The sequence below is a fragment of the Ctenopharyngodon idella genome, chromosome 22 (genome assembly GCF_019924925.1).
Source record: "Ctenopharyngodon idella isolate HZGC_01 chromosome 22, HZGC01, whole genome shotgun sequence".
Classification (NCBI taxonomy): Eukaryota; Metazoa; Chordata; class Actinopteri; order Cypriniformes; family Xenocyprididae; genus Ctenopharyngodon; species Ctenopharyngodon idella.
The window spans coordinates 27,388,137-27,413,189 of NC_067241.1; the positions used below are offsets into that span (position 1 = coordinate 27,388,137).

Below are 25,053 nucleotides of genomic sequence, written 5' to 3' on the forward strand. Positions count from 1 at the left end.
GTGTCCAAAAAAGACCAGGGAGTAAAATTAATACAAAAAAATGTTATACAACAGAACACTAAAGCAAAAGTGACTTTTTAGAGAAATATATTTTCAATCTGAACATGAATAAAAACAAATAGTGTTGCAAGTAATGAAAACAATTATGAAAATTGTCTTGTGCAACGAAAATAAAAACAGTGCAAAGGTTTTTTCACAAAATACACACAAAATGAGAGAGAAAAATAAGTAGTTCAACTGAACTACTAATGTTAATGATCTTCACAAACTATAAAATAAGTATTAAGATAATATAACAACCAAACAGAGCAGTCCTGTGGCTGTACTCCTCACTGAACGCGTCACATTTGATTGTACCGGTTCACTGCGTAGAGACACGTTTGAAAACATAAATTGCAATAACTTATCGGATGTGAAACTGTCTTATCCTCATTTTTGATTCATGTTATGTCAGAGTCATGCTTTGTAACATGAGTGTTCTCATTCAAATCTCTAATTTTTGTGTTTGTTTTCATACACGCAGATACACGCGCACGCAAATACTTTCACTTTGCGCTGATTCATACTTCCAAAGAAACATGATAATATCGTGGTTCAAATGACCAAAACCTATGTTTATTGGTTGAGATGATGATGGTTTGAACCAATCTGGGCATAGGACGCAGGACTAGGCATCAACAATCGTTCCTGTTTGGCTTATAGGAACAAACCACATGCATTGCCTTGACAAATCAATGCTGCAGATTTTGATGACGTAACCAGTCTCACCACAGAGCCTCTGAATGTCAGAATGAGATAAATCACTGGAAAGCCGAGAATCTCCTCTTTACGGTACATTTTAAAGCATACAGATTGGATTAGCAGTTCAAAAGTTATTAAACATTTTAGAACAATAGTTATTTTTGGCCAACGGCGGCTGTCTCGGTTTTTGAGGGTTAAAGCTCCGCTCTCTTCTGAAAAGGGGGTCGGGAGCAGCAGTTCATTTGCATTTAAAAGGACACACACAAAAACGCCGTGTTTTTGCTCACACCCAAATAGGGGCAAATTTGACAAGCTATAGTAAATGATCTGTGGGGTATTTTGAGCTGAAACTTCACAGAAACATTCTGGGGACACCAGAGACTTTACATCTTGTAAAAGGGGCATTATAGGTCCCCTTTGATCAGACGACAGCAGGCATGTAGAGGATTGTGTACAACAGTTTTTTTTAGTAAAGTTTTGATCATGTTGATAATTTAGAGCCCTTAGAAACTCATAAATTAAATGTGATACAGTAGGTTTTATAGAGTTAATAAAAATAAACAAAAATGTGTTTTTGACAAAAAATTTGTATTTGTAAAATTGACAATACAGCAATCTTTCCAACTATATACAGTATAAAAATACTTGTGTATGATCAATCCTGATGCTAATTAGGAAAAAAAGAGAAGACCTATTTAGGTCTCAAAAAAATACTTTATTTAAAAACCTGTATATGGTTTTACCTTTTTCTTTTTTTAACAGAATGGCTACAAGGAAGTATTAAAATAGACAATGATAAATTCCCAATAAAAATCTGTCATGTACATCTGAAACCACTACCTTGTTTTTTCATAAATCTTTTCAACGTGACCTTTGTTGTCAGTCAATTTTTTAGGAAGAGCGAGCACTGATGACACGTGCACTTATCTCTAATAGGCTGAAGCGGATCCGAGTGTAGATTTCTCAGAAAGCTGCAGTGTTATACAGGCCAATTTATCCTGCAGTGTGGACACTGCATCCAGGCATTTCCCCTTTCCTCTGTGACTCATTAAACCAGCACACCATCCCTGCTAGTTCTGCTGCTGGAGCATTTGTGTGTTTCTGCCTTCAATAATCTGTGTGATCTGAGACTTACCGTTTGTTAGCAGCCATCCCAGCGGTTAAAACGGACCACAAGAATTACAACTGGGTATTGTTAATAGAGAGATAGGTCCTATTTTTAGAACAATTCATACAGTCGTAAATCTATTTTTAAGCTGTGCACGTGCGTGCAGGATCTCTTTCTCTCTCCTACAGATTAATTGTTGTACATTGATGTGGAAGGGGTGTTTGTATTCTGGACTGATGACTCAGAAATCTAGTTTCAAGTCTTATATTAGCCTGTATGTTTCCTACAAGCAGGCACGATTTTTTAATGCCTTGTTTTCTCCTTAGTTCTGACTATACATATGTGTGGATTTGCATGCATTTGTGTTCATGACAGCAACACAGTGCTTTGGAGGGTGTGTGTGATCTTGAGTGCATTAGCCTTATTATTTAAAGGGATAGTTCACCCCAAAAAAAAAAAAAAAAACTGTCATTATTTACACATTCATAAGTAAAAGTTCATGAGAAATTTCATGAACAAATAATTCTTTTGAGTCGGATCTTTTCAGTGAATCATTTGATCTGGTTCACAAAACCAATTTGCACGATTCATTGATGAATTGGACTGATCCAGTTCTTCAGTTCAGCAAAATGAATAACATGAGAGTGAGTAAATAATGACAGAATTTCCATTTTTGGTGCAGGTTGCCTTAGCAAACATCCAAGGGGGCCGCAGGATGACTTAAAATAATTTAAATTATCTTTATTAATACAATATTAATATATTAAAACAATTAAAATGCTAAAAAACATACAATCAGGTTGCAAACTGAAATCATATTTCTTTTTTACCCTCAATAACTTCTGTTTTTATTGAGGAACATACAGTACAGTTCTTGAAATTTATAGAATCACAAAATCAATTGTGGTTAATTAATTTACCTATAATTTACACCACTCCCAGTTTCTGATAATATTGTATTGTAGTTAATATATATTATATTTATAGTTCAGTTAATATTATATAGGGGCCTTTGAATATTGTGTTTGACAGTGGGAGTTCTTTGAATCAAAAATGATGTAGAGTCCATTGAGTCCATCACTAAAAATTAGGGCGTTAACTTATGCGATTAATTATTTTAACGCATTAAAATAATTTAATGCAAATGACGCAAATAAATTACTGAAGCATTTAAAATTGCATAATTAACGTAATTTACGTCAGTGATCTTAGAAGTCGGGAGTTTTTCACACTGAGCTTCTACAATGGTACAAGCACCTGTAACCCTGGTAGGTGGAAGTTTCTATTCTAACCCTTCAATCTGATTTCCCTTCGCTGTTTGCGATCAGATCATTTTAAGCCGCTAAACTCCGGAAAATTTTCAGTGCAATGAGCGAGGAAGTGACTTCATCCAAACAATCAATCCAAACCAGTGCTAATTTAAAGAAAAACAGGCTGATTACATCATCAGAGATGGCAGAGAGAATAGAGACTCACGTTGCGTTTTCAGTGAATTATTCATTCCAGCGTGTTTAGCTTTAAAACACGAGCTCTGTCATATTCTGTGATTGTTTCTGAAGAGCGAAATACAGAAATACAGACTGAATGGAACGTCAAAACATCCAACCGCTGTATGGCCAGATGATACATAAACTGCGTTTCTAGGATAAAACAAACCAGCGTCTCGCTAATAAAGTTTTGATGGATGAGGTTTGCAATTAAGGTAAAGACAATTTCAGTCTCCAAGTGACATTTTTTGGAAAGACACCTAAATTAACCTTGAAAAAAGCTTGCAGAAAATACAGTTTTCTGAACCTTCATTCTGATGGTTTACTTTGCTGGATATAGCAAATTATGACAAAATGAACATTGTATACACATACATAATTTCACGATAAGTGTGAGATTAATCGCGAAAAAACTTTTATTTGCTTTTGAAAACTATTATAGCCCTACTAAATATATAATTTAACACTTTTAAAATAATAAAAAAAATTCCACCATTTGTCCTGGTTCCATCAGTTTCAGCCGGAAGAATTCACATTTGCTTTGAGTTGGTTTACTTCAGGGAACTTCCTTTCTCTTCCTGTCTAGTATTTCATTGTGACAGAGTTTCCTTTAGCACTAGGTCATGAATACACTCTGGCTGGAGATAGACTGCTGTAGACTAGTGAGACCGATCTTAAATCTAAATCTGATCAGTGTGACACATTTTCAACAGCAAAATGGGGGAAAATTTCCCAGACTTACATTGAAGACATGATGCAAGCAATATCTAAAGACCAGAATATCATCTTTCTTTAGAAAATGTTAAAAAGAATCTTATATTTCCAATCGAAGTTGAGGGGTCGTCATATTTGTTGTAGAAAAGAACAGTGGCAAGGAAGTGGCTACTGCAGTGCCACAGTGGACAATTCTGTCTGAAAACATGGTCATGATCCCGTTAGATCTGAATTTTATTATATTTTAATACATTTTATAGGGATTGTATTTACTTGTTTATTTTAGTTTTTTATTTTTCAGTTGGTAATCTGGGGGGTATTCCAGAATGCAAGGTTAACTTTAGGTCACATATACCCTGAACTCTCAGTTGATTAAACCAAACCTTGCTTGCTGTCGGTTGCAGAACTCCTGTGAAGAGTTAGTTCACTCAACCTCCTATTGGTAACCCAGAGCTAAATTGCGTACTGAGTTGTTACTTATTTTGATTAAGTACTTACTTTGCGACAGCTAAAAAAGTGTGTTCTATATAGTATGAATATGGGTAATATGAATGAATGTTGTGGTCTCCTTTCTCTGTGCCATACTTCAGTAACACAGAATTGTTTATGACAACTGTGAATTAGGATTATATTGTTTATTTAAAAATGTGTACTTGCAAAGATAATGTCTGTATAAAGTTAGTTTTTTATATTTACCCATTTTGCTTCCACATTTGTTATAAGGTGAGATGTGTCACATATGTACGAGTTATATTTTTATATTTTATAATTTATATTATACATAAAATGTCCGAGATCACTGACAAGACCATGGTGGAGGATTCGTTGCACACCAGAGCCTAATGGCGATTTTCCACTACATGGTACGGTTCGGTACGGCTCACTTTTTGGCACTTTTCCACTGCATGGGACGGCTCAGTACGGAATGGTATGGCTCGCTTAAATAGTACCACCTCGGTTGAGGTTCCAAGCATGAGGTATAGATACTAAATGTGATGTGTAAACACTGCAGATCACTGATTGGTCAGAGAGAATCGTCACTACCAGCGTCATTGGATTTGAAACACAAGACACCAAACCCGCTAGATTTAAATCGTCAGTAACAGCCACCGCATTATCATTTGTTCGCGAAACGACTTGCTTTAAACGACTGTCGCACGCAACTTGAAAAAAGATATGGCTGTATTGTAGTCAGTAGATGAGGTGCAGACTTGTTGGTAGCCGAGGAGCGGATCCACGGTAGTAAAGGTGGAGTAACTATATCAGTCTATAATCCACTTTGAAGCGGTACTGCAGTGGAAAAGCAAACCGTAAGTAAAGCAAGCTGAGCCGTGCCGTGCCGAACCGAGCCGAGTCGTACCACGCAGTGGAAAAGTGCCATAAGCGTCTGACAAATGTCTTGTCTTGTACAATGCGTGCTCAATAAAAAAGCAAAGAAAGACAAACTGACGAGTGAGAGAGCTCATGTTAGATCACCTGCCACTATTTTATTTCCTTTGGGAATAAAATCATACTTCTCTTTCTTTCTCTCACTTTTACTGTCTTTTATTCTTTTTGCTCTTTCTATTCATCTTCTGAACCTATGAGTTGGTGTCCTCTCTCTGAAACCAATTAGCACACAAAATACACGAGGCCCAAACAAACACGCTCGCACATACACAATAGAATCTCCTGTTTCCTCCAGCCAACACCCTCCCTCAGGGCTCTTTGAAACACAACAGACATCAGCTGTTGCGTGTGAGTGTGTGTGTGTGTGTGTGTGTGTGTGAGAGAGAGAGAGAGAGAGAGAGAGAGAGAGAGTGTGTGTGAGCTGGCAAAACTGAATTACATTTCTCAGTTCAGACCTTTTATTAATTACAAATCATGTTAGAAGTTTAAATGAATTATGTGGAAATGTTTTCCACAGTTCACTGACAACAGCGCTCAAAAATGCCTGCTTGTATTCTCTGGGGAAGAATTGCTAGTTTCTTCTTCTTCTTTCTCACATTTTCTGTATTCATTTGGCATTTTTGAGTTCATATTTACTAGTTGGTGTCATGTTTGGTTGGTGTGGATTATATAAAAAAAGTCAAAATGCCAGTGTTGTTATTGTTAATTAAAACTATTTAAAAGAAGTTTTGTTAATTGAAATGAAGATGAAATTAAATAAAATAAATAAGTTACAAATGTTTTTAAATTAGAAATGTTGACTTGGAAAATAACTGAAATAACTTTATGTTGAAGTAACTAAAACTATTTTAAATAGAAATATTATTTTTAAAAAACTAATAAAATGACAAAAGCTCATAACAAGAAATAAATTGAATATGAAAACTAAAAATATAAAAATATTAGCTAATTTGAAGTTTTAATACTATAATTGTATATCAATAATAAAAAAATATTATTTTTATAGAATTATCTATATGCATATAAGTAATAAAAACTAAAAAACACTGCAAAATACATGCTGTTTTTTTTGGCTTTGTTTGGTCACCTGATTTATTGTTTTGATGGGCTATAGAATATTTGATTCTATGATGTTTAAATAAATGGTATAAAATATTATGAGAACCTACACATTAATAAATGATAACTATTTCAAACAGTACTGCGCAACATCTGGTCATGTGACCTAATCAAATGGTGAACTGCACTAAATTAAGGTTTCATAATTCGTACAGTATTTGCATACTCTGCACAGTACAGAAATTGTAGTATTGCAGTATGTAGCTATGCAGTAATAGAAGTGTAGTCTGCAGTGTGCTTTAAGTCTGAGGAGAATGTGATACTCTTTTTGGTGTTTCTGTAATGAATAATTACTGTCTCCAACACCACTGCATGCTAACAATGCCAATGATGCATCCGCCCAAATCCACTGCGGATATGAGGAAATGTTTCAGCTGGGCGATACAGCTAAAAATTATCATGATATAATGTTTCATATTGATCGGTATAGATAATTATTGAAAAAACTTCAGCAGAAAAAAAAAATTGTTTGAATTTAACCAATGCATTATTAAGGCAAACAACAATTTTTTTTTAAAACAAAGCAAAATAAAATTTAAACAAGAAACTTAGAGCTGCACAATTCTGTATAAATTGGGAAACGTTTTTGTTTGTTTCAAATCGAGATCACAATTCTGAATGACAACTAAACGAAAAAAAACATGTAATTTACTAGAGGTTCTGACAAAATATTAATTGCTGCAGTCTATTTTAAAATTTTAAATATATTTGAATTAATTATTTAAAAAAAAAATCAGTTTGAATGTATGATTCAATGACTCACTCATAAATACTCTTGTTTCATTACTGATGAATCAGTGTATTTGAAAGAATCTGTTGAATGAAGATTCAACGTCAAATACATTTTTTAACAGTCACTTTTCGCCACCTGGTGGTGAAACAATGTAATCGATAAATGCGTAATGCGTTCAAGTTTCTTTCTAAAGCTGATTTGCTCTATTTTGATCGATAACATAGACATTAGTGTTTTATCTGAACTATAAACTTTTATCTCAGTACTTCTGTGATAATTTGAATATTTGTAGCACAGAAATAATGATTTTAATGTGCAGCTGTTGTGCAGCTGTTAAAGGGTTAGTTCACCCAAAAATGAAAATTCTGTCATTTATTACTCACCCTCATGCCGTTCCACACCCGTAAGACCTTCGTTAATCTTCGGAACGCAAATTGAGATATTTTTGTTGAAATCCGATGGCTCCATGAGGCCTACATAGGGAGCAATGACATTTCCTCTCTCAAGATCCATAAAGGTACTAAAAACATATTTAGTACATATTAAGTCACGTGATTTTTGGCGGTTTGGCGGTTTGACACGCAATCTGAATCATGATTCGATACGCTGATTCATTATGCTCCGAAACTTCCTGAAGCAGTGTTTTGAAATCGGCCATCACTAAATAAGTCGTTATTTTGTTTTTTTGGCGCACCAAAAATATTCTCGTCGCTTTATAATATATATATTGAACCACTGTACTCACATGAACTGATATAAATATGTTTTTAGTACCTTTATGAATCTTGAGAGAGGAAATGTCATTGCTTCCTATGTAGGCCTCACGGAGCCATCGGATTTCAACAAAAATATCTCAATTTGTGTTCCGAAGATTAACGATGGTAATACGGATGTGGAACAGCATGAGGGTGAGTAATAAATGACATTATTTTCATTTTTGGGTGAACTAACCCTTTAATACCTACATGACGACTTCTCTCTTTGAAGTACTTTGAAGTAGATCAACTGTTAGATGCAAGGAAACCATGAAACTGCCACACTGACGAGCTGATATGTCCTTTTTTATTCACAATCTCCTCATCACTGGCAGGTACAGCACTCGTTTTCATATGTTTGTGTGTTCTGATCTCACGAGGCTTTTGCTCAAATGAACTCCACTGCAACTTGTTTGCGTGTCACTCGTAGCGCGTCTGTTTGTGATTCAGGGACGGCGTGAGAGTTGTTCATGCAACCGAACTTCATGTCTGTTTACATTTTAATGCATTTAAGTGAAGCTATATCAAGAGTTATATCGAACATTTTTTCTATCGTTATCGAATAAGACGTACCGTCGATAAATATCGATACCGTTTTATCGCCCAGGCCTAGATTTATGTTTAGTTCACACCTCAGTTTTGGATCATTTCATCTAAAAGTTGTTGTGTTGTTAGACACTCTTAGTTAGGTAGTATTAGCGTAACATGTTACAATGGGTTCTGGATGTCTGTACTATCCAAATATTTGTCAATCTCCATTTCATTCTCATTTCCTGGTCACAGTTGATGTACCTATAGCAGAACACTCAACTTCTGAGTGAAATTACTGTGATGGTGTCAAGGTGAAACCCTCGCTCTTCCTCCTAATACTTGCTCTGTCCTCTTTCAGTTGTCTTGGTCAATATTTTTACCACACAGGCTTATCTGTTGACCAGCAGGCCAGGGTTTCTCTGACTGTGCACTTTGCTATCATGGAAGTTGTTTTATTTTGTGCCATATGCAGGATAAGAGATTTCAGAGAGGTGCTACTCTCTGCTGGCCAGGGTTGCTCTAGCCATCCGTATGGTCTTATATTAAGTAAAGTTCAAGTAAAGTTAAAAAGATTTGTGACTTTTTAACTACAATTTAGTTTGAAACTCAGCACTTTATTTAGGTGCTCTATTTGTCCCTAAAACAACACTTTGAAGTTATTTCTGATATTAATATTTGATCATTTGTTGTGTTTTATCTTAATTATTGTAGACAGAGTAGTATAGATTTGAATATAGGCCATTTATCATATATTGACCATAACATGAAAATAATTATTGGCTTATCAGGACCGTAACTTTTTTTGACCAATATTTTATTGCGTTGGTCTGTATTGGTCTATATCGAATATTTAGCAGCTGGCTATTTAATTGTTTTAGTTATTTACTTTTTTTACAAAATGCTATATATATATATATATATATATATATATATATATATGTGTGTGTGTATATGTATGTGTGTGTGTGTATATATATATATATATATATATATATATATGAAAAATGTTTATATATTTTTTAACAGTATAGGTTTTTTTATATATATTGTCTGATTATTAGTCAATATTGGACAGCTATTGCCCATAACATGAAAATAATTACCAGCTTGTGGTGAAATTTAAAAAATTTTGTAGTAAGTTGTAACTTTGTGCCCATTTATGATACATCTAGACTAAGCTGAAACGTGTGCACTGCTGATATAACCAGACCATGTTACTTAAAATCAATATGAAATGTAAGTTGCGATAGTCTTTTCTTCCCGATTGTGGTGTATATCTGAGTGAAACGACTTCTCAAATGAGAAAAATGATTTTGTCCTTGTTGATTGGATGGTTGCATGGTTATGGTTTGCTATTGGTGGATCTCATGCGAGTGACAGGTTGCCCCGCCCTTGCGCCAGTAAACACATCAACGGAGAAGAAAAGAGATGTTGCTGCAAGAGGGAGGGGAAGTTATTTTCATTTTTAATTATTAATTAAAAAAAAAAAGATGTAAATATAAACTATGCTTTGTTTTGTTTCTTGTGAAAGAAAGCCTCAAACAGTATATAGTGTGTCTGTTTAATTGTGTATCTGATGAAACAAAGGGTTAATCATGGTGGCTGAGCTCGTTAGGCTGAAATATGAAATATGAGGGTGGGACAGTGGGAATCTTTCTCTCACACGCTCTCGCAGAAGAATAAAGAATATGAATGGTGCACATTGTTGCTGTTGCTCATGTTTTTGAGGGGGTGGAGGTTGGGGTGGGTGAGTTGGGAATTTTTTTTGAATGAAGACAAAGCATGTGGTTCACTGAAACTGCATTATCCATGAGGAATTAAAGATGGCATCCTGAATCCATCTGACCATCATTTGTGTGTGTTACTCTCAGAAGAAGATGGCAAAGTAACAGTAGATACCAAAGATGGACAAAGGAAAAACAGAAAAAGATATTACAGAAATTAAAGTAATGATTGCAATGAAATTAAAGCCCTATCAATAAAAAGCTACAGAAAATAATATCTCATCATTCCTCAAATAATAAAACATAGTGTTAAAGTAAGGGGAAGGCATGGCATACCAGCATTATATATGAAATGTTATACATGTTAAAATTAGATTTGTGTGATAATAATGTTACAGTCTGGTGGTGTATCAAACACACAACCAGGAAGATAATAGTTAAATAAGTCTTTACTTGAATATCCAATGGGAGAATACAGAATACAGGCAGGAACATCACACAACAGAAGTATAAACGTCAAACGTTAAACAAGACCTGACAATGAACTGAAGATAAACAGGAACTTATATACAATGACGAATTAACTAAAATGACAAATAGCTGTGATGAATGTGATGAGTGTCTATGGTGACTGATTGTGGCGGGAAAACAGAACAAAGGAGCACGTGACAGAATAAAAACCAAAACAAACAGAACATGACGTGACTGTGACAGTACATCCCCCTCCGGCGAGGCGCATCCTTGCACCGTAGAGAAACATCAAAGGGGAGGGCCGGAGGGGGTTCTGGAGGTGGATGATGTGATGGTGAAACGGGCAGATGCAGGAGGTGGTTCAGGAGGTGGACGGCCAAGGGTGGTGACATCCAGGTGATGGCCTTGAGCAGGGGCTGCAGGATGTTATTCCAGGCCACAGCCAGGGTAGTGCCCCACGGCGGCGTTGATGGAGGGAGGAGCCATGGAAGAGTGCTGATGAGGACAGCCATGGGGATGACCGCAGGCAACGACAGCGAGGATGGAGCCCACCGCGCAGCCGACGAGCTGAGGAGGTGGAGAGATGGTGAAGATCCTGGTGACCGCGACGAAGCCGCAGTGACGACGAGATCAAGGAGGGGATCCAGAGGTCTGAGGACGCATTGGAGCAACCGAGGGCGGAGACGGAGCCTGAGGTAGGGCGGAGCAAGCCGTAGTGGAAGGGGTGGAGGACCAGAGAGCAGCGGATGGTCCGTAAGTCCGCAGCGGAGGCGAAGCGATGTCTGACCCAGGTGGAGCCGACGTGCTGAGGGAGTCCGGCGTGGCTGAAAGGCCGATGGTCCACTCCGAGGTCGAGGGCGGAAGGAGCGCAGGCGCAGGAGTCAGGGCGATGGGACGAGGCAGCTCGAAACCTTCCAAGGCTGGAGGCGGAGCTTCGGGCTCCACGTACCCAGGAGGAGACGGTTCCCGGCAGGCCAGAGATGGTGCCACGCTACTGAGAGGATGTGGTACCGAGGGACTGAAGGGAGACGGAGGTGACTGGGTGGCACTGACGGCTGGAGACTAGAAAACAGGCTGGAGTTCCATGCAAAAATCCAAAAAGAATGGAGTGTCACTAGTAGATTGGAGAGATGGTGGGAAAGGCACGCTGGGCGGGACCAGCTGGACAGGCAACAATACTGGGGCTAGAAATATGTTCTCTCCACACCTTGAGTCCAGCAGTGTCTCAGCAAACTCACTCTCAGTAGCGGGGTGGTGGGTGGGGCTCACTTCCGAATCCTCGAAGTCCACCAACACTCCCTCGGCGATGGATGGCTCAGCCGGCTCACACACCTGGTCAGGCGTACGCTGCTCGGGCTCCGTGGCAATGTGACCCCCGATCGCTCTTGTGTGCGTGGGCGGCTCAATCGCGGCGGTCTCCGTTGTACTACCTGTACAATAAAATAAAAATAAAAATAAAATCTTACAAGCGCACGATGAGGAAGATAATAGTTAAATAAGTCTTTACTTGAATATCCAATGGGAGAATACAGAATACAGGCAGGAACATCACACAACAGAAGTATAAACGTCAAACGTTAAACGAGACCCGACAATGAACTGAAGACAAACAGGAACTTATATACAATGACGAATTAACTAAAATGACAAACAGCTGTGATGAATGTGATGAGTGTCCATGGTGACTGATTGTGGCGGGAAAACAGAACAAAGGAGCAGATGTGACAGAATGAAAACCAAAACAAACAGAACATAACATGACGTGACTGTGACAAATAATGCCATATAACCTTGTACCCTATGTGTGTGAACTCATAAGTCATGGACATTCTTCTTAAAAAGCCATGTAAAAATACATTTTTTAAATGCTCAATATTTAATAAAAAAATGCTTTTTTGTGAGTGCAACCTCATGGAAATTCATTGGTCAAAATTTGCAGAAACTGTAATAAAGTGAATGATCACACTTCAGAAGTCTTGAAATACATGCAGAAGGAAAACCTGTCTCGAGGAACTAGAGCTTCATCTACATCTCCTTTGGGCCCTATCATACATCCGGCGCAATGTGGCGCCAGTGCGACGCAAGTGTTTTTTGCTAGTTTCAGCCCGACGCAGTTATCATTTTCACGTCCTGCGCCACGTTGTTTAAATAGCAAATGCATTTGCACCCATTTGTGCGCCCATGGGCATGCTGGTCTGAAAACAAGGTGTATTCAGGTGCATTGTTGGCGTGTTGCTATTTTGAGGCAACTGAAATAGACTGTGCCATTGACCAACTGAAACCTGGTCTAAAGTCAATGACGCAATATTTGTTTTGTTATTTTTTCGCTTGCAAATTCCGCCATGTAAATAGAATGGGAGATGAGACTCTGATTGGTTTATTGCACGTTATGCCCAAAACACACCCATTACTCATTAAGAGAATAGGGACAACCCTTTTAGACCATGCGCCGGATGCGCCGACCATTTTTCCCATCTTTAAACTAGCAAAAGTGTATTCGGACACACCCTAAGTGCACTTGTGCCATGCGCTATGGACCATGCACTTAGATCGTTAAAATAGGACCACTTATGTGCTCCAGAACCTCTCAAATATGTTTAGTGTTTGATTGTAGTCTCCCATCTGTAATTACATCATTGTTGTGTCATTCATGCGTTATCATATCGTAAACTCAATTATTCTGATGTGGCTTTAATAGGTTAGTTCACCCAAAAATGAAAATTTTGTTATCATTTACTCACCCTGTTGTCATTTCAAACCTGTAATACTTTTGTTCATCTTCAGAACACAACTGAAGATATTTTTGATGAAATCTGAAATCTGTCCCTACATTAACAGCTACGCAACTGAAGCTTTGACGCTTCAAAAAGTTCATGAAGAGATCGTAAAACTAATCCATATGAATTGAGTGATTTAGTCCAAATTTTCTGAAGAGACACGATTGATTATATGATGAACAGATTGAATTTAGGCTTTTATTCACATATAAACATTCATCAACTCTCACATCGGTTGTGATAAACTCAAGCATGTTTGCTTTACGTGTGTGAAAATACGGAAGGCTTAGGACTTAGTGTAAGCATTTTGAACTGCGAGAGTTTTACACTTTCTTCGTAATTTGAATACAGAAGGCAGTCTAGATTTTTTACTATATAACTTGTTAAATATGGATATTTTTCTTACACAAACACATCGCTTCACTTCAGAAGGCCTTTGTTAACCCCCCGGAGCCATGTGGAGTACGTTTATGATGGATAGGTATACTTTCTTCAGCTTCATACTCATTGGTCCTGCTCACTGCCATTATAAAGCTTTGATGCACCAGGATATTTATTGTTAAATGTCAGATTGTGTTCATCTGAAAGAAGAAAGTCATATACCTAGGATGGCTTGAGGGTGAGTAAAGCTTGGGGTAATTTTCATTTTAAAGTGAACTAATAATTTATAAATAAGCGAACCAGGACTAAATGTAGCATAACACACCTTATGACTATAAGGCTTAGCCACTAGATGACTCCTTGTACCTTTATATATAATGAACCTCTCCACCCTATTTGCCATTTGGTAACAGACATTGTGGATTAAATGAATTCTTTGTATTTCTCTAATTGTATCCAAAGTCCTAAGTTTAGAAAAAGGGAAAAGATGACTCATCAGTCCATATCACTTTTTTTTTTTCCATTGCTCAAGTGTCAAGGTTTTGTGGCCCTTGTACTGGGTTATGCATCTCTATGCGTTGATGTTAGATAAACATGGTTTCTGAATAGCAGTCCTGTCATAAATTCCAGCTTTGACATGTAGGTTTTGTTGATGCTGGGTCACAGAGGTGCTGATTCAATTCTCTGCTGAATTCTGAGGCTGGACATCTTATTGAAAGTCCAATTCTTGTTGGTGTTTGGCAGTTTGTTGGTGTCAATGTTTTGCACATGTCTGTTCCCCTTGACTCTTTAAATAATTTAGCATTTTCTGTGAATGACCCTTCTGCAATTTGGCGATCATCTATTTGGTCTCTTTGAAACTGTTTGTTGTTGTTTTTTAGAAAGTCACACAACAAAATGTTAATTGTCAGACCTGTTTTATAGCTGTCAACATGAATCAACCTATTGTGACTCACCTTTGCAGCTGCACTGGTAAGTGAGATTTAATTACATTAGGAATAAGCTCTTTTTCCTGAAGTGTTTCAGTTAGTTTGTCCAACCGCTGTATGTTCAAAAAAGGGTTTAAGGGATAGATCATCCAAAAATGAAAATTCTGTCATCATTTACTATAACCATCTTTTCATTCAAACCTGTATAACTACATTTCTTATGTGAAACACAAAAAGAGATGTTTAGCAGGATGTTCACATTGCTCTTTTCTGTTAATGTTTTTTGTCTAGTCACGTTCTGTCATGAATAACATGAATTACATGAGTTCAAGTTCATGAGTTCAAGTTACATGAGTTCAAGTTCATCTTCTGTGAACAGTAAAGCCTTTTCATTGATTTGATTGGTCATCTCAATAATTTTGACATCAATAAACGCTGTTAGAAACCTGAGGCAGACCAGCCTAAAAAAGTAACTTTAAAAACTTTAATAAAGTGCATCAAAAGAGCATCAAGAATATAAAATACTAGAGGGACAATTTGTCCATTTTTAATTATTGGGAGGACCTGTCCGTCCCTCTCAGTGTCTATGGTGTTTGGAAATTTAATTGTTAACTAAGAATCTTCCCGGCTCTCCAATCTCATTTGCACGTTCTAGTTTTGTTTAGCAGTAGTTTTTAAAACATTTAAAATGTAAAATATAGTGGTCAAAATATAAACTGAAAAAGTGTTAGTACAGTTTAAATAATAACCAAAATATGAGTGTTATTAAAGAAATAAGTGTTAAGTGATCTGTGGTTGAATGTTCTGCAGAAAAGTAAATATGTTTTCCTGTTAACCTCTAGTCCTTCTTTAATTCTAGTGGTGCGAGTGTATTTGTGTTGAAGTTAGAACCTGAAAGGCCTGTTTTAGTTAACTTAGCTCAAGGCTATCATACAATCTGTTTTTGGTGTATCTATGTACATGTCTAATATATACACTGATTAACCTCCCATAAGAGTGTGTGTTGGACGTCTTTACTTTAGCTCATGAATGCTTGACTTGGATGTGAGTGTCAGTTATTTCCGTAATCTTGCTGAACATTTAGATGATAAGAGGCTAGTTGTGGTGGAGTCTCATCACTTAGTTCTGTATGACTCTGACAGATAAGATAAACTAAAAAAATGAAATACAGGGAAATGCCTTGCTCTCCTACTGCAAACACAGCTCTGTCCCAGGGTATGACAAGAGACACAAAAGTTCTTACATTAAACTTCCAGATGTTTCTACTGAGTCATTGCCCAAAACAGGAAGCAGCTCAGCACTGTTTCAGAAAGTGTCCTATCAGTCATTGCCCTAAGAGGAAATTACTTTTACATTTATTTGCAACTTTCCCATCTTCCATGTTTTTAATGGTACAATTTAATTTTCTTTGAGAATGTTTTTATATGCATTCAAAGGTTTGGGTCAGTGAGATTTGTTTTAATTTATGTTTAATGTTTTTGAAAGAAGTCTCTTTTCCTCACTAAGTCTGCATTGTTTTGTTCAAAAAGTAAAATTATTATTATTAATAATAATGCATTTATTAATAGGCGCCTTTCAAGACACTTGAGGACACCTTATAAGCAAATGAACACATAAAACATAAAATAACAGAAGACCATTAGTTTGGCTTAAAACACAGAAGCCCTAGGTGCAAGCTTAAAAACACCACGAACGATAAAAATTACTTTGACACAGTCACCGAAAGGCCTGTTTAAAAAGGTACTTTTGACACGAGACTTAAAAAAAGAAAGAGTGTTACAATTTCGGAAATCCTGTGGAAGCACGTTCCATAGATGAGGGGCAGCATAGCTGAAAGCTCGAGATCCCATGGAAGTCATATGCATACATGGAAGAACTAAGGTGAATGCAGAAGATGATCTAAGAGTGTGGGTGGGAGTTATTATAGAAAGAAGAATAAGAAGGAGCCAAGTTGTGAAGTACCTTATAAGTAAAATCTTAAATTCAATACGTTGTGTAACAGGGAGCCAGTGCAGTTGTTGGAGTACAGGAGAAATGTGCTGTAACGAAGGAGTTCTGGAGATAATTTGTGCATCTGAGTATTGTCAAAGATTAACCTGCAGCCATTAGACTTTGCCAGATTATTTTTTGAACCAATAAGAAGAATTTCTGTTTTGCTGCTATTAAGTTTAAGAAAATTACATGAAAACCCAGTTTTAACTTTGGACAGACAGACAGTTAGAGAGAGAGAGCAGAGGAAGAACAGAAGTAGGCTTAGAGGACAAGTAGAGCTGGGTGTTATCAGCGTAATAGTGAATGTGAATGCCAAATTTTCTGAAGATGCTTCTAAGCGTAAGTACAGTGCTCAGCGTAAATGAGTACACCCCCTTTGAAAAGTAACATTTTAAACAATATCTCGGTGAACACAAAAACAGTTTCCAAAATGTTGACAAGACTAAGTTTTATATAACATCTGTTTAACTTATAACATGAAAGTAAGGTTAATAATATAACTTAGAGAACAAAATTTTCAGTTTTACTCAAATTAGGGTGATGCAAAAATGAGTACACCCCACTGAAAGTCTCTGGAGCAAAGCTAAATTTTAGACTACAGATGTCTAATTTAACAAGAATTCAACCACAGGTGAGTCTAATTATTCATTACACAGGTGTCCAGCAGACAGTTGACTATAAAAGGGTGTTTAAACCCCTTCCCATTTAATGCTGTCAGCAATGGCACCACATGGAAGAGAAATGTCACAAGACCTGAGAAAGAAAATCATTTCTATACACCAGAAAGGTGAAGGCTACAAGAAGATCAACAAAGCTTTACTTATCAGTCAGAATACTGTAGCAAAAGTGATACAAAAATGTAAAAAAGATGGAACTGCAACCATCTCACAGAGACGCCCAGGTCGTCCGCGGAAGTTAACACCTCGTCAGGAGGGTCTTCTGATGAAAAGGGTTGAAGAAAATTGGCATGCAAGTTCAATGCAGTTATCTAAGAAGTAGAAAGCCAAACTGGGGTGACTATTTCCCATGACACAATACGGTGTACACTGCAGAGGAATGGCATGCATGGGTGCCGTCCACGAAAGAAGTTTCTCCTAAAGCCCAGGCACAAAAAAGCCCGCCTAGAGTTTGCCAGGGCCCATGCTGACAAAGATGAAGACTACTGGGACTCTATACTCTGGAGTGATGAGACCAAGATAAATGTTTTTGGAACTGATGGCTTCAAAACTGTATGGCGTCGCAAAGGTGAGGAATACAAAGAAAAATGCATGGTGCCTACAGTGAAACGTGGTGGCAGTGTCCTTATGTGAGGCTGCATGAGTCCTGCTGGTGTCAGGGAGCTGCATTTCATTGATAGCATCATGAATTCACAGATGTACTGCTCTATACTGAAAGAGAAGATGCTACCATCACTCCGTGCCCTTGGTCGTCGTGCACTTTTACAACATGACAATGATCCTAAACACACATCTAAGGCCACTGTTGGATTTCTGAAGAGGAACAGAGTGAAAGTGATTCAGTGGCTCCTGATCTGAACCCAATCGAACACCTATGGGGAATTCTGAAGAGAAAAGTTGAGCATTACTCTCCATCTAGCATCCAGTCTCTAAAAGAGGTCATTCTTGAAGAATGGAAAAAGATGGATGTTGCAAAATGTCGCCAACTTGTTCATCATGCCTAAAAGACTTGGTGCTGTCATTAAAAATCATGGAGGCCATACAAAGTACTAGATGTAGTAGTTTTTGTTGTGGAGTGTACTCATTTTTGCATCACCCTAATTTGAGTAAAACTGAAAAATGTGTAATCTAAGTTATATCATTAACCTTACTTTTATGTTATAAGTTAAACAGATGTTATATAAAACTTAGTCTTGTCAACATTTTGGAAATTGTTTTTGTGTTCATTGAGATATTGTTTAAAATGTTACTTTTCAAAGGGGGTGTACTCATTTATGCTGAGCACTGTAGATATATGATAAATAGTAGAGGGCCTAGTACTGATCCCTGAGGGACACCAAAAGTGATTTGAGATGACTTCGATCAAAACTGCCTTAATTGCACAAATGGAGTGCAATACCGCCTTACATATTCAACTTAGGAAGAAAGTGTAACGCCTCTCGCAGTTCAAAGCGCTTACGCTATGTCCTACGCCTTCCGTAATCAACTTAAGACTTTTATGTAAGTTGAATACAGAAGGCGGTCTGGCGGAAGCTAGTTATTTTACTTTATAATGTGTTAAATATGGATATTTTTCTTACACAAACGCATCCCATTTGGACAGAAATGATCAAAGTTACTTGGATCAGCACCTGGCTTATTGAGTACAGGAGTTATTATTGCAGTTTTAAGTGAATATGGAACAATATCAGAAATAATAGAAGAATGAATATCAGTGATTAACGAGGAAAGAACAGGCAAACAAACTTTGACTAAGTGGGTTGGAAGAGGGTCTAAATGACAGCTAGTGGATTTAGATTTTTGGATAATTTTAGTTACCTCATCTATTATAGGAACTAGTTTAAATGCAGAGAGAGTAGAAGATGGCTGAGGAAAACTAAGACAAGAAGAATAACATGCTAGATTCAAAGCCGAATTGTATTATATTAATACAATTCAAAATAACTGTTTTCTGTTGTAATATATATTAAAATGTAATTTATTCCTGTGATGCTAATCTGAATTTTTAGCATCAGTTTCAGCACCAGTCTTCAGTGTCACATGATTCTTCAGAAATCATTCTAACATGATGATTTGATGCTCAAAAAACATTTCTAATTATTATCAATTTTGAAAACAGTTGTGCTGCTTAATATTTTTGTAGAAATTGTTATTGTTATTAGTTGTAACTGTTATTACATAAAAAAGAACATTTATTTGAAAAACAGCAGTGTCTCCAATAAAGATAAGGAAAGTCTAATTTAAAACATGTGCCAAGTTTTTAGAAATGTATTTTTTTATTCATATAGTTTTAAATTTTTTTTTACCAATTTTAATAAATGTCACAATGTAATATGGTGTAACCATCAAGAAAAAAAACCTTTTGCTTACACCTGGAATAATGTAAATGTGAACATCCTAATCATTATTTAAAATGTTTATATAAATAACTCCTTTTTAACAAATATTATTTATCATTTAAAATTTTTTGGGGAGTCGCATCACATGACATTTTACAACCTGAACTAAGCTTTCCTTGTCATAAAAAGGTCAAATGATCTCCTTGACACGGGGTCTGCAAGGGTCCTCTTCCTCTCTATGATATAATTAACTGTTTTATGTTTTTTTCTGCATGCATCACTTGAGTTAGATTTGCTGAAAAAAATCGTCATAGAGCTGTGTTCTGTATGTACGAATCACATTTTTTATGTATTTTTTAATCAGTAGATCCAGACAAAAACTGAGCATCATGTCATTGGCTTTGATGTGCTCATATCATGGCCTCATGCACTCCAGCAAATAAAATTTTAGATGAATTCATGAAGCATGTGTTTTGTATCTTGACAGAATAGCAGTAGACTGTGCATGGCTGACACAAAGCTTGGTTAAGACTGTTGGTTTGAACACGTTTCTCGAATGAGAGGAACTTATTATCTTGTTATCTGTGACACTGATACTCTGATGAAAACAGTGAGCCGTTGCCAGTTAGCAAACTGCATTTCCATTCAATGCTTGTTCCATAAAAATATTCTCAGCAATGCACATGCGGTCCATTTTGCAGCTTTTTTCTGGCCAAGAACCGCCCACTTAAACAGGAAGACCATCTGACCAGCATATACAGTGATCAGCCATAATTTGTTTTTCTTTTTTGTGCCATTTAGCAGTAGGTAAATCTGAAATGGATGAATCCACAATGGTATCCCTTTAAAAGTGCAGGTACAAACCTGCCAATCAGATCGGAGCTTGAGATTTTGGCAAGTGCTTGATATTTTTGTTTGCAATAATCATCAGATGGTCAATGAATGGACTGTGTTCATATCTACTAGTTCACATCCAACTTGATGATGGGCTCTCAGGTCATATCTTTGGAAGGAAGTTGTGGAATTTGGGCTAGAGTCGCTGAAAGAAAGTCAACGTTGTGATGGCTCATGGACAGCTTGCCATCCTCGCTCCTCCTTTACACGAGCATTGCAAGCTTGCTTGATGACACTATTGCACTCTCATTCTTATTAAAAGATCAGATTTGCAGTTTTTAGCAAAAGTTGGGTTTTCCTAGTATCCCTCGGCCGGCTTTGAAGGTTGAATTACTGCAGCAGAAGGTCTCGAAGGCATTAGCTCAGTGTTAAATATTCTTGCTGCTCGACTGCTATGCCACAGAGGTAGCACATAGTCACTAACCTCTCATGTGTGTTGAAGATCACAGTTTATGTGGACACAGACAATAGCTCAGTTACAAAACCGGTTTGTTGCCTTACATCAGTACACTGTAAAAAAGGAATTGTTAAGAAAACTTTATAAATCTGATACATTCAGATTATCATCACTATTATTATCTCAGAAATTGACCTACATTTTGTTTGGTCAATTTGAATTTGTTCATTCACTAAATGCAAAATGCTTTTTTCAGCCAATAAATTCATCAAGGCAACTACAGATTTCTTGTTCAACAAATTTTTAATTAGTAACGCAATAAATTAAAAAAACATATTGGTAGCCATAATTGTTTGTAGGAACTATATTTTATGAAGGCACAATCACCTTACAAAGCAAAGATGTCTGGGATACAGTTCTAGAACCTTGTACATATACAACAACACTATCAGTGTAGGGTAACGCATTAAAAGTAATGCTAGTTACGTAATCAAATTACTTTTTTCAAGTAACTAGTAAAGTAACACATTGATGATAAACATGATGGTTATTGTAGTTCTAGACTAAATGTGAGCATGCATTTACTCATCTCACTTGCACAAAAACAAATTCAGTATTCCTTAAAGGGTTAGTTCACCCAAAAATGAAAATAATGTCATTTATTACTCACCCTCATGTCGTTCTACGCCTGTAAGGCCTTCATTCATCTTCGGAACACAAATTAAGATATTTTTGATTAAATCTAATGGCTCAGTGAGGCCTACATTCAAAGCTATGACATGTCCTCTCTCAAGATCCATAAAGGTACTAAAACATATTTAAAACAGTTCATGCGAGTTCAGTGGTTCTACCTTAATATTATAAAGCGACGAGAATACTTTTTGTGCGCCAAAAAAACAAAATAACGACTTTTCAACAATATAGTGATGGGCCGATTTCAAAACACTGCTTCGGAGCTTTATGAATCGAATCAGTGACTCGGATCTCCTATCAAACAGCTAAAGTGCTGAAATCACGTGACTTTGGCGCTCCGAGTCACTGATTCGATTCGCAAAGCTCCGAAGCAGTGTTTTGAAATCGGCCCATCACTATATTGTTGAAAAGTCATTATTTTGTTTTTTAAATATTCTCGTCGCTTTATAATATTAAGGTAGAACTACTGAACTCGCATGAACTGTTTTAAATATGTTTGTAGTACCTTTATGGATCTTGAGAGAGGAAATGTCATTGCTGTGAATGCAGGTCTCACTGAGCCATCGGATTTAATAAAAAAAATCTTAATTTGTGTTCCGAAGATGAATGAAGGATTTACAGGCGTAGAACGACATGAGGGTGAGTAATAAATGACATTATTTTCATTTTTGAGTGAACTAACCCTTTAAAATGAATAAAAAATGCACGCCTATAGGCGCATATTACTAACGTGCTCTTTAAATAAAAAAACAAATATTGCGTCATTGCCTTTAGACCAGATTTCAGTTGGTCAATGGCGCAGTCTATTTCAGTTGCCTCAAAATAGCAACACGCCAACAATGCACCTGAACACACTTCGTTTTCAGACCAGCACACCCATGGACGCACAAATGGGCGCAAATGCATTTGCTATTTAAACAACGTGGCCCAGGACTTGAAAATCATAACTGCGTCGGGCTAAATTAGCAAAAAACACTCGCGTTGCGCCTGGGGCCGGATTGCCCCGGGTGTATGATAGGGCCCTTGCTGTGAAAAGGCCTTTACATTTGCCAAAAATGTGAGAAAAAGGTGAGAAAAAGTAGCGCAAAAGAAACGTGACTCATTAATTTCCATAAAAAGTAACGTAATTAGTTACTTTTTTTGGGAGTAATGCAATATTGTAAAGCATTACTTTTAAAAGTAACTTTCCTCAAACTGAACACTATCACATTAAAAGCAGTATATACTATATAGCAAATCTCAGCTACCTGATTGTTTATCATAACTGTATTATCGCACAGCTCTACAGCTTGTATAAAGTTAGATATTTATTATATCCAACTTTGTTTGCATACATACAGTACATTCACGAAAAGCAAAGTTCTACTGCCTGATTTTATATTTTGCCACAAAATGTAACTATATTATTGCCCTGTTCTTAATCTAAAGTTGGATATTTATGTATATCCAAGTGTGTCCACATGCATACAGTACACTCGCAAAGAGTGATATGCACTATATAGCAAATCTCAACTGCCAGATTGCTTGTAACGTCACAAAATGTCAACTGTATTATTGTCCAGCTCTAATCTGCTACATGAAGATATTAAGATATTATAAACATGATCATCATTATTTTCTGTAAAGATGTTTTGAATCAGTGTGTATTGGGAAAAGCACCATATAAATAAATTTGACTTGACTTGTCCTTGACACACAATCCTTCAGAACTGTGACAGTCAACAAATGTGAACATCACAACAACATCACAACACAGCAAATAACTAACAATGACAAAAAAAAAAAAAAAAAAATTCAGCAAACAGCGACACACTAATCCTATAACAGTAACCGCATCATTTTTCATGCTGTGATGCATGCTGGGAACTCACAAACGCTTTATATTTCAGCAGTATTGTTGACTTGTAGGGACATTTGGGGGAATTCTGTTGGTCTAACAAGGGTTTTTATGTAATGTCAAGTAATTCACTTTACTTAGTATTTATGACACCAAAGGTCCTGCAAACTGGAACACATGTATGCTTTTTTTTTTACACGGTATAGTGAGTAAAAGCAAGTAGATGTCCACCAGTTTATCTTTTTTGATGATGCAGTATGTAAATTGAGCTAGTGTCATATTACGCCCTTGTTCAGAGCCATACATCATTTAAGAACGGTACAGTATGTACCTTTTTAGACGCCATCTGTCTTTTAGGTTGTCATCATGGAACATGTTTCCATCACTGTTCCTTCGTTCTCTCGCGATCTATTTCCGTCCCTCTCACTTCATCCTCACAAGTCTTATCCAGATATTCAAGGCTACAGTTTTCTGCATGTGGGAGCGTATTCTTTGTTAAAGCCCAATAGTTTCATGTTTCCACAGTTTTCACTGCAGAAGCGAGGCGTATTGTCCCACCCCACCCCCTTTAGTGGCATCACAGAGGCTGGACATAATCTCCAATGATCATAATGGCTTTATATAATATCTGGAGCAGCCACAGGTAGATAAACACAGACCAGCACAAAAGAGGATAAATGGGCCTACAAACACAAATGATCCGAAAAAATCACAAATACCTGGAAGTTGTGAATTGACAAATGAACGGAAGTAAAAGCAGACACACACTAAGCAAAATCATACTTTGTCTGGGATCTTGAAATCTATGAAATCTTGAAATCTTTGCCTAACAGAAAAAATACAACCCTTGAGTGGCATGAAATTGAAGTTGTGATAATTTTCCCTTTTGTGACTTACACGGCATAACATTATGACCACCTTCCTAATCAGACTGTGTTGGTCCCCCTTTTGCTGCCAAAACAGCCCTGATCCGTCGAAACATGGACTCCTCTAGACACCTGAAGGTGTGCTGTGGTATCTGGCACCAAGATGTTAGCAGCAGATCCTTTAAGTCCTGTAAGTTGCGAGGTTAGGCCTCCATGGATTCCTTTGTTCAGCACATCCCACAGATGCTTGATTGGATTGAGATCTGGGAATTTGGAGGCCTAGTCAACACCTCAAACTCGTTGTTGTGCTCCTCAAACCATTTCTGAACCATTTTTGCTTTGTGGCAGGGCGCATTATCCTGCTGAAAGAGGCCACAGCCACCAGGGAATACCGTTTCCATGAAAGGGTGTACATGGTCTGCAACAATGCTTAGGTAGGTGGTACGTGTCAAAGTAACATCCACATGGATGGCAGGATCCAAGGTTTCCCAGCAGAATA

General features: G+C 37.1%; 1 protein-coding gene across 2 annotated transcripts in view; it reads left to right on the forward strand.

The window, feature by feature from the left end:
• The window catches only part of adcy6a (adenylate cyclase 6a), a 79,738-nt gene that overhangs the window by 19,654 nt on the left and 35,031 nt on the right, over nucleotides 1–25,053 (forward strand). Inside the window, exon 4 of one of the 2 annotated variants that reach the window (XM_051879992.1) lies at nucleotides 8,110–8,199. The exons of the other annotated variant lie outside the window; for it this stretch is intronic. Within the exon in view, the coding sequence (XP_051735952.1) occupies nucleotides 8,110–8,199 (90 nt within the window). The remainder of the gene's footprint in view (nucleotides 1–8,109; nucleotides 8,200–25,053) is intronic. 2 annotated transcript variants of the gene reach the window in all.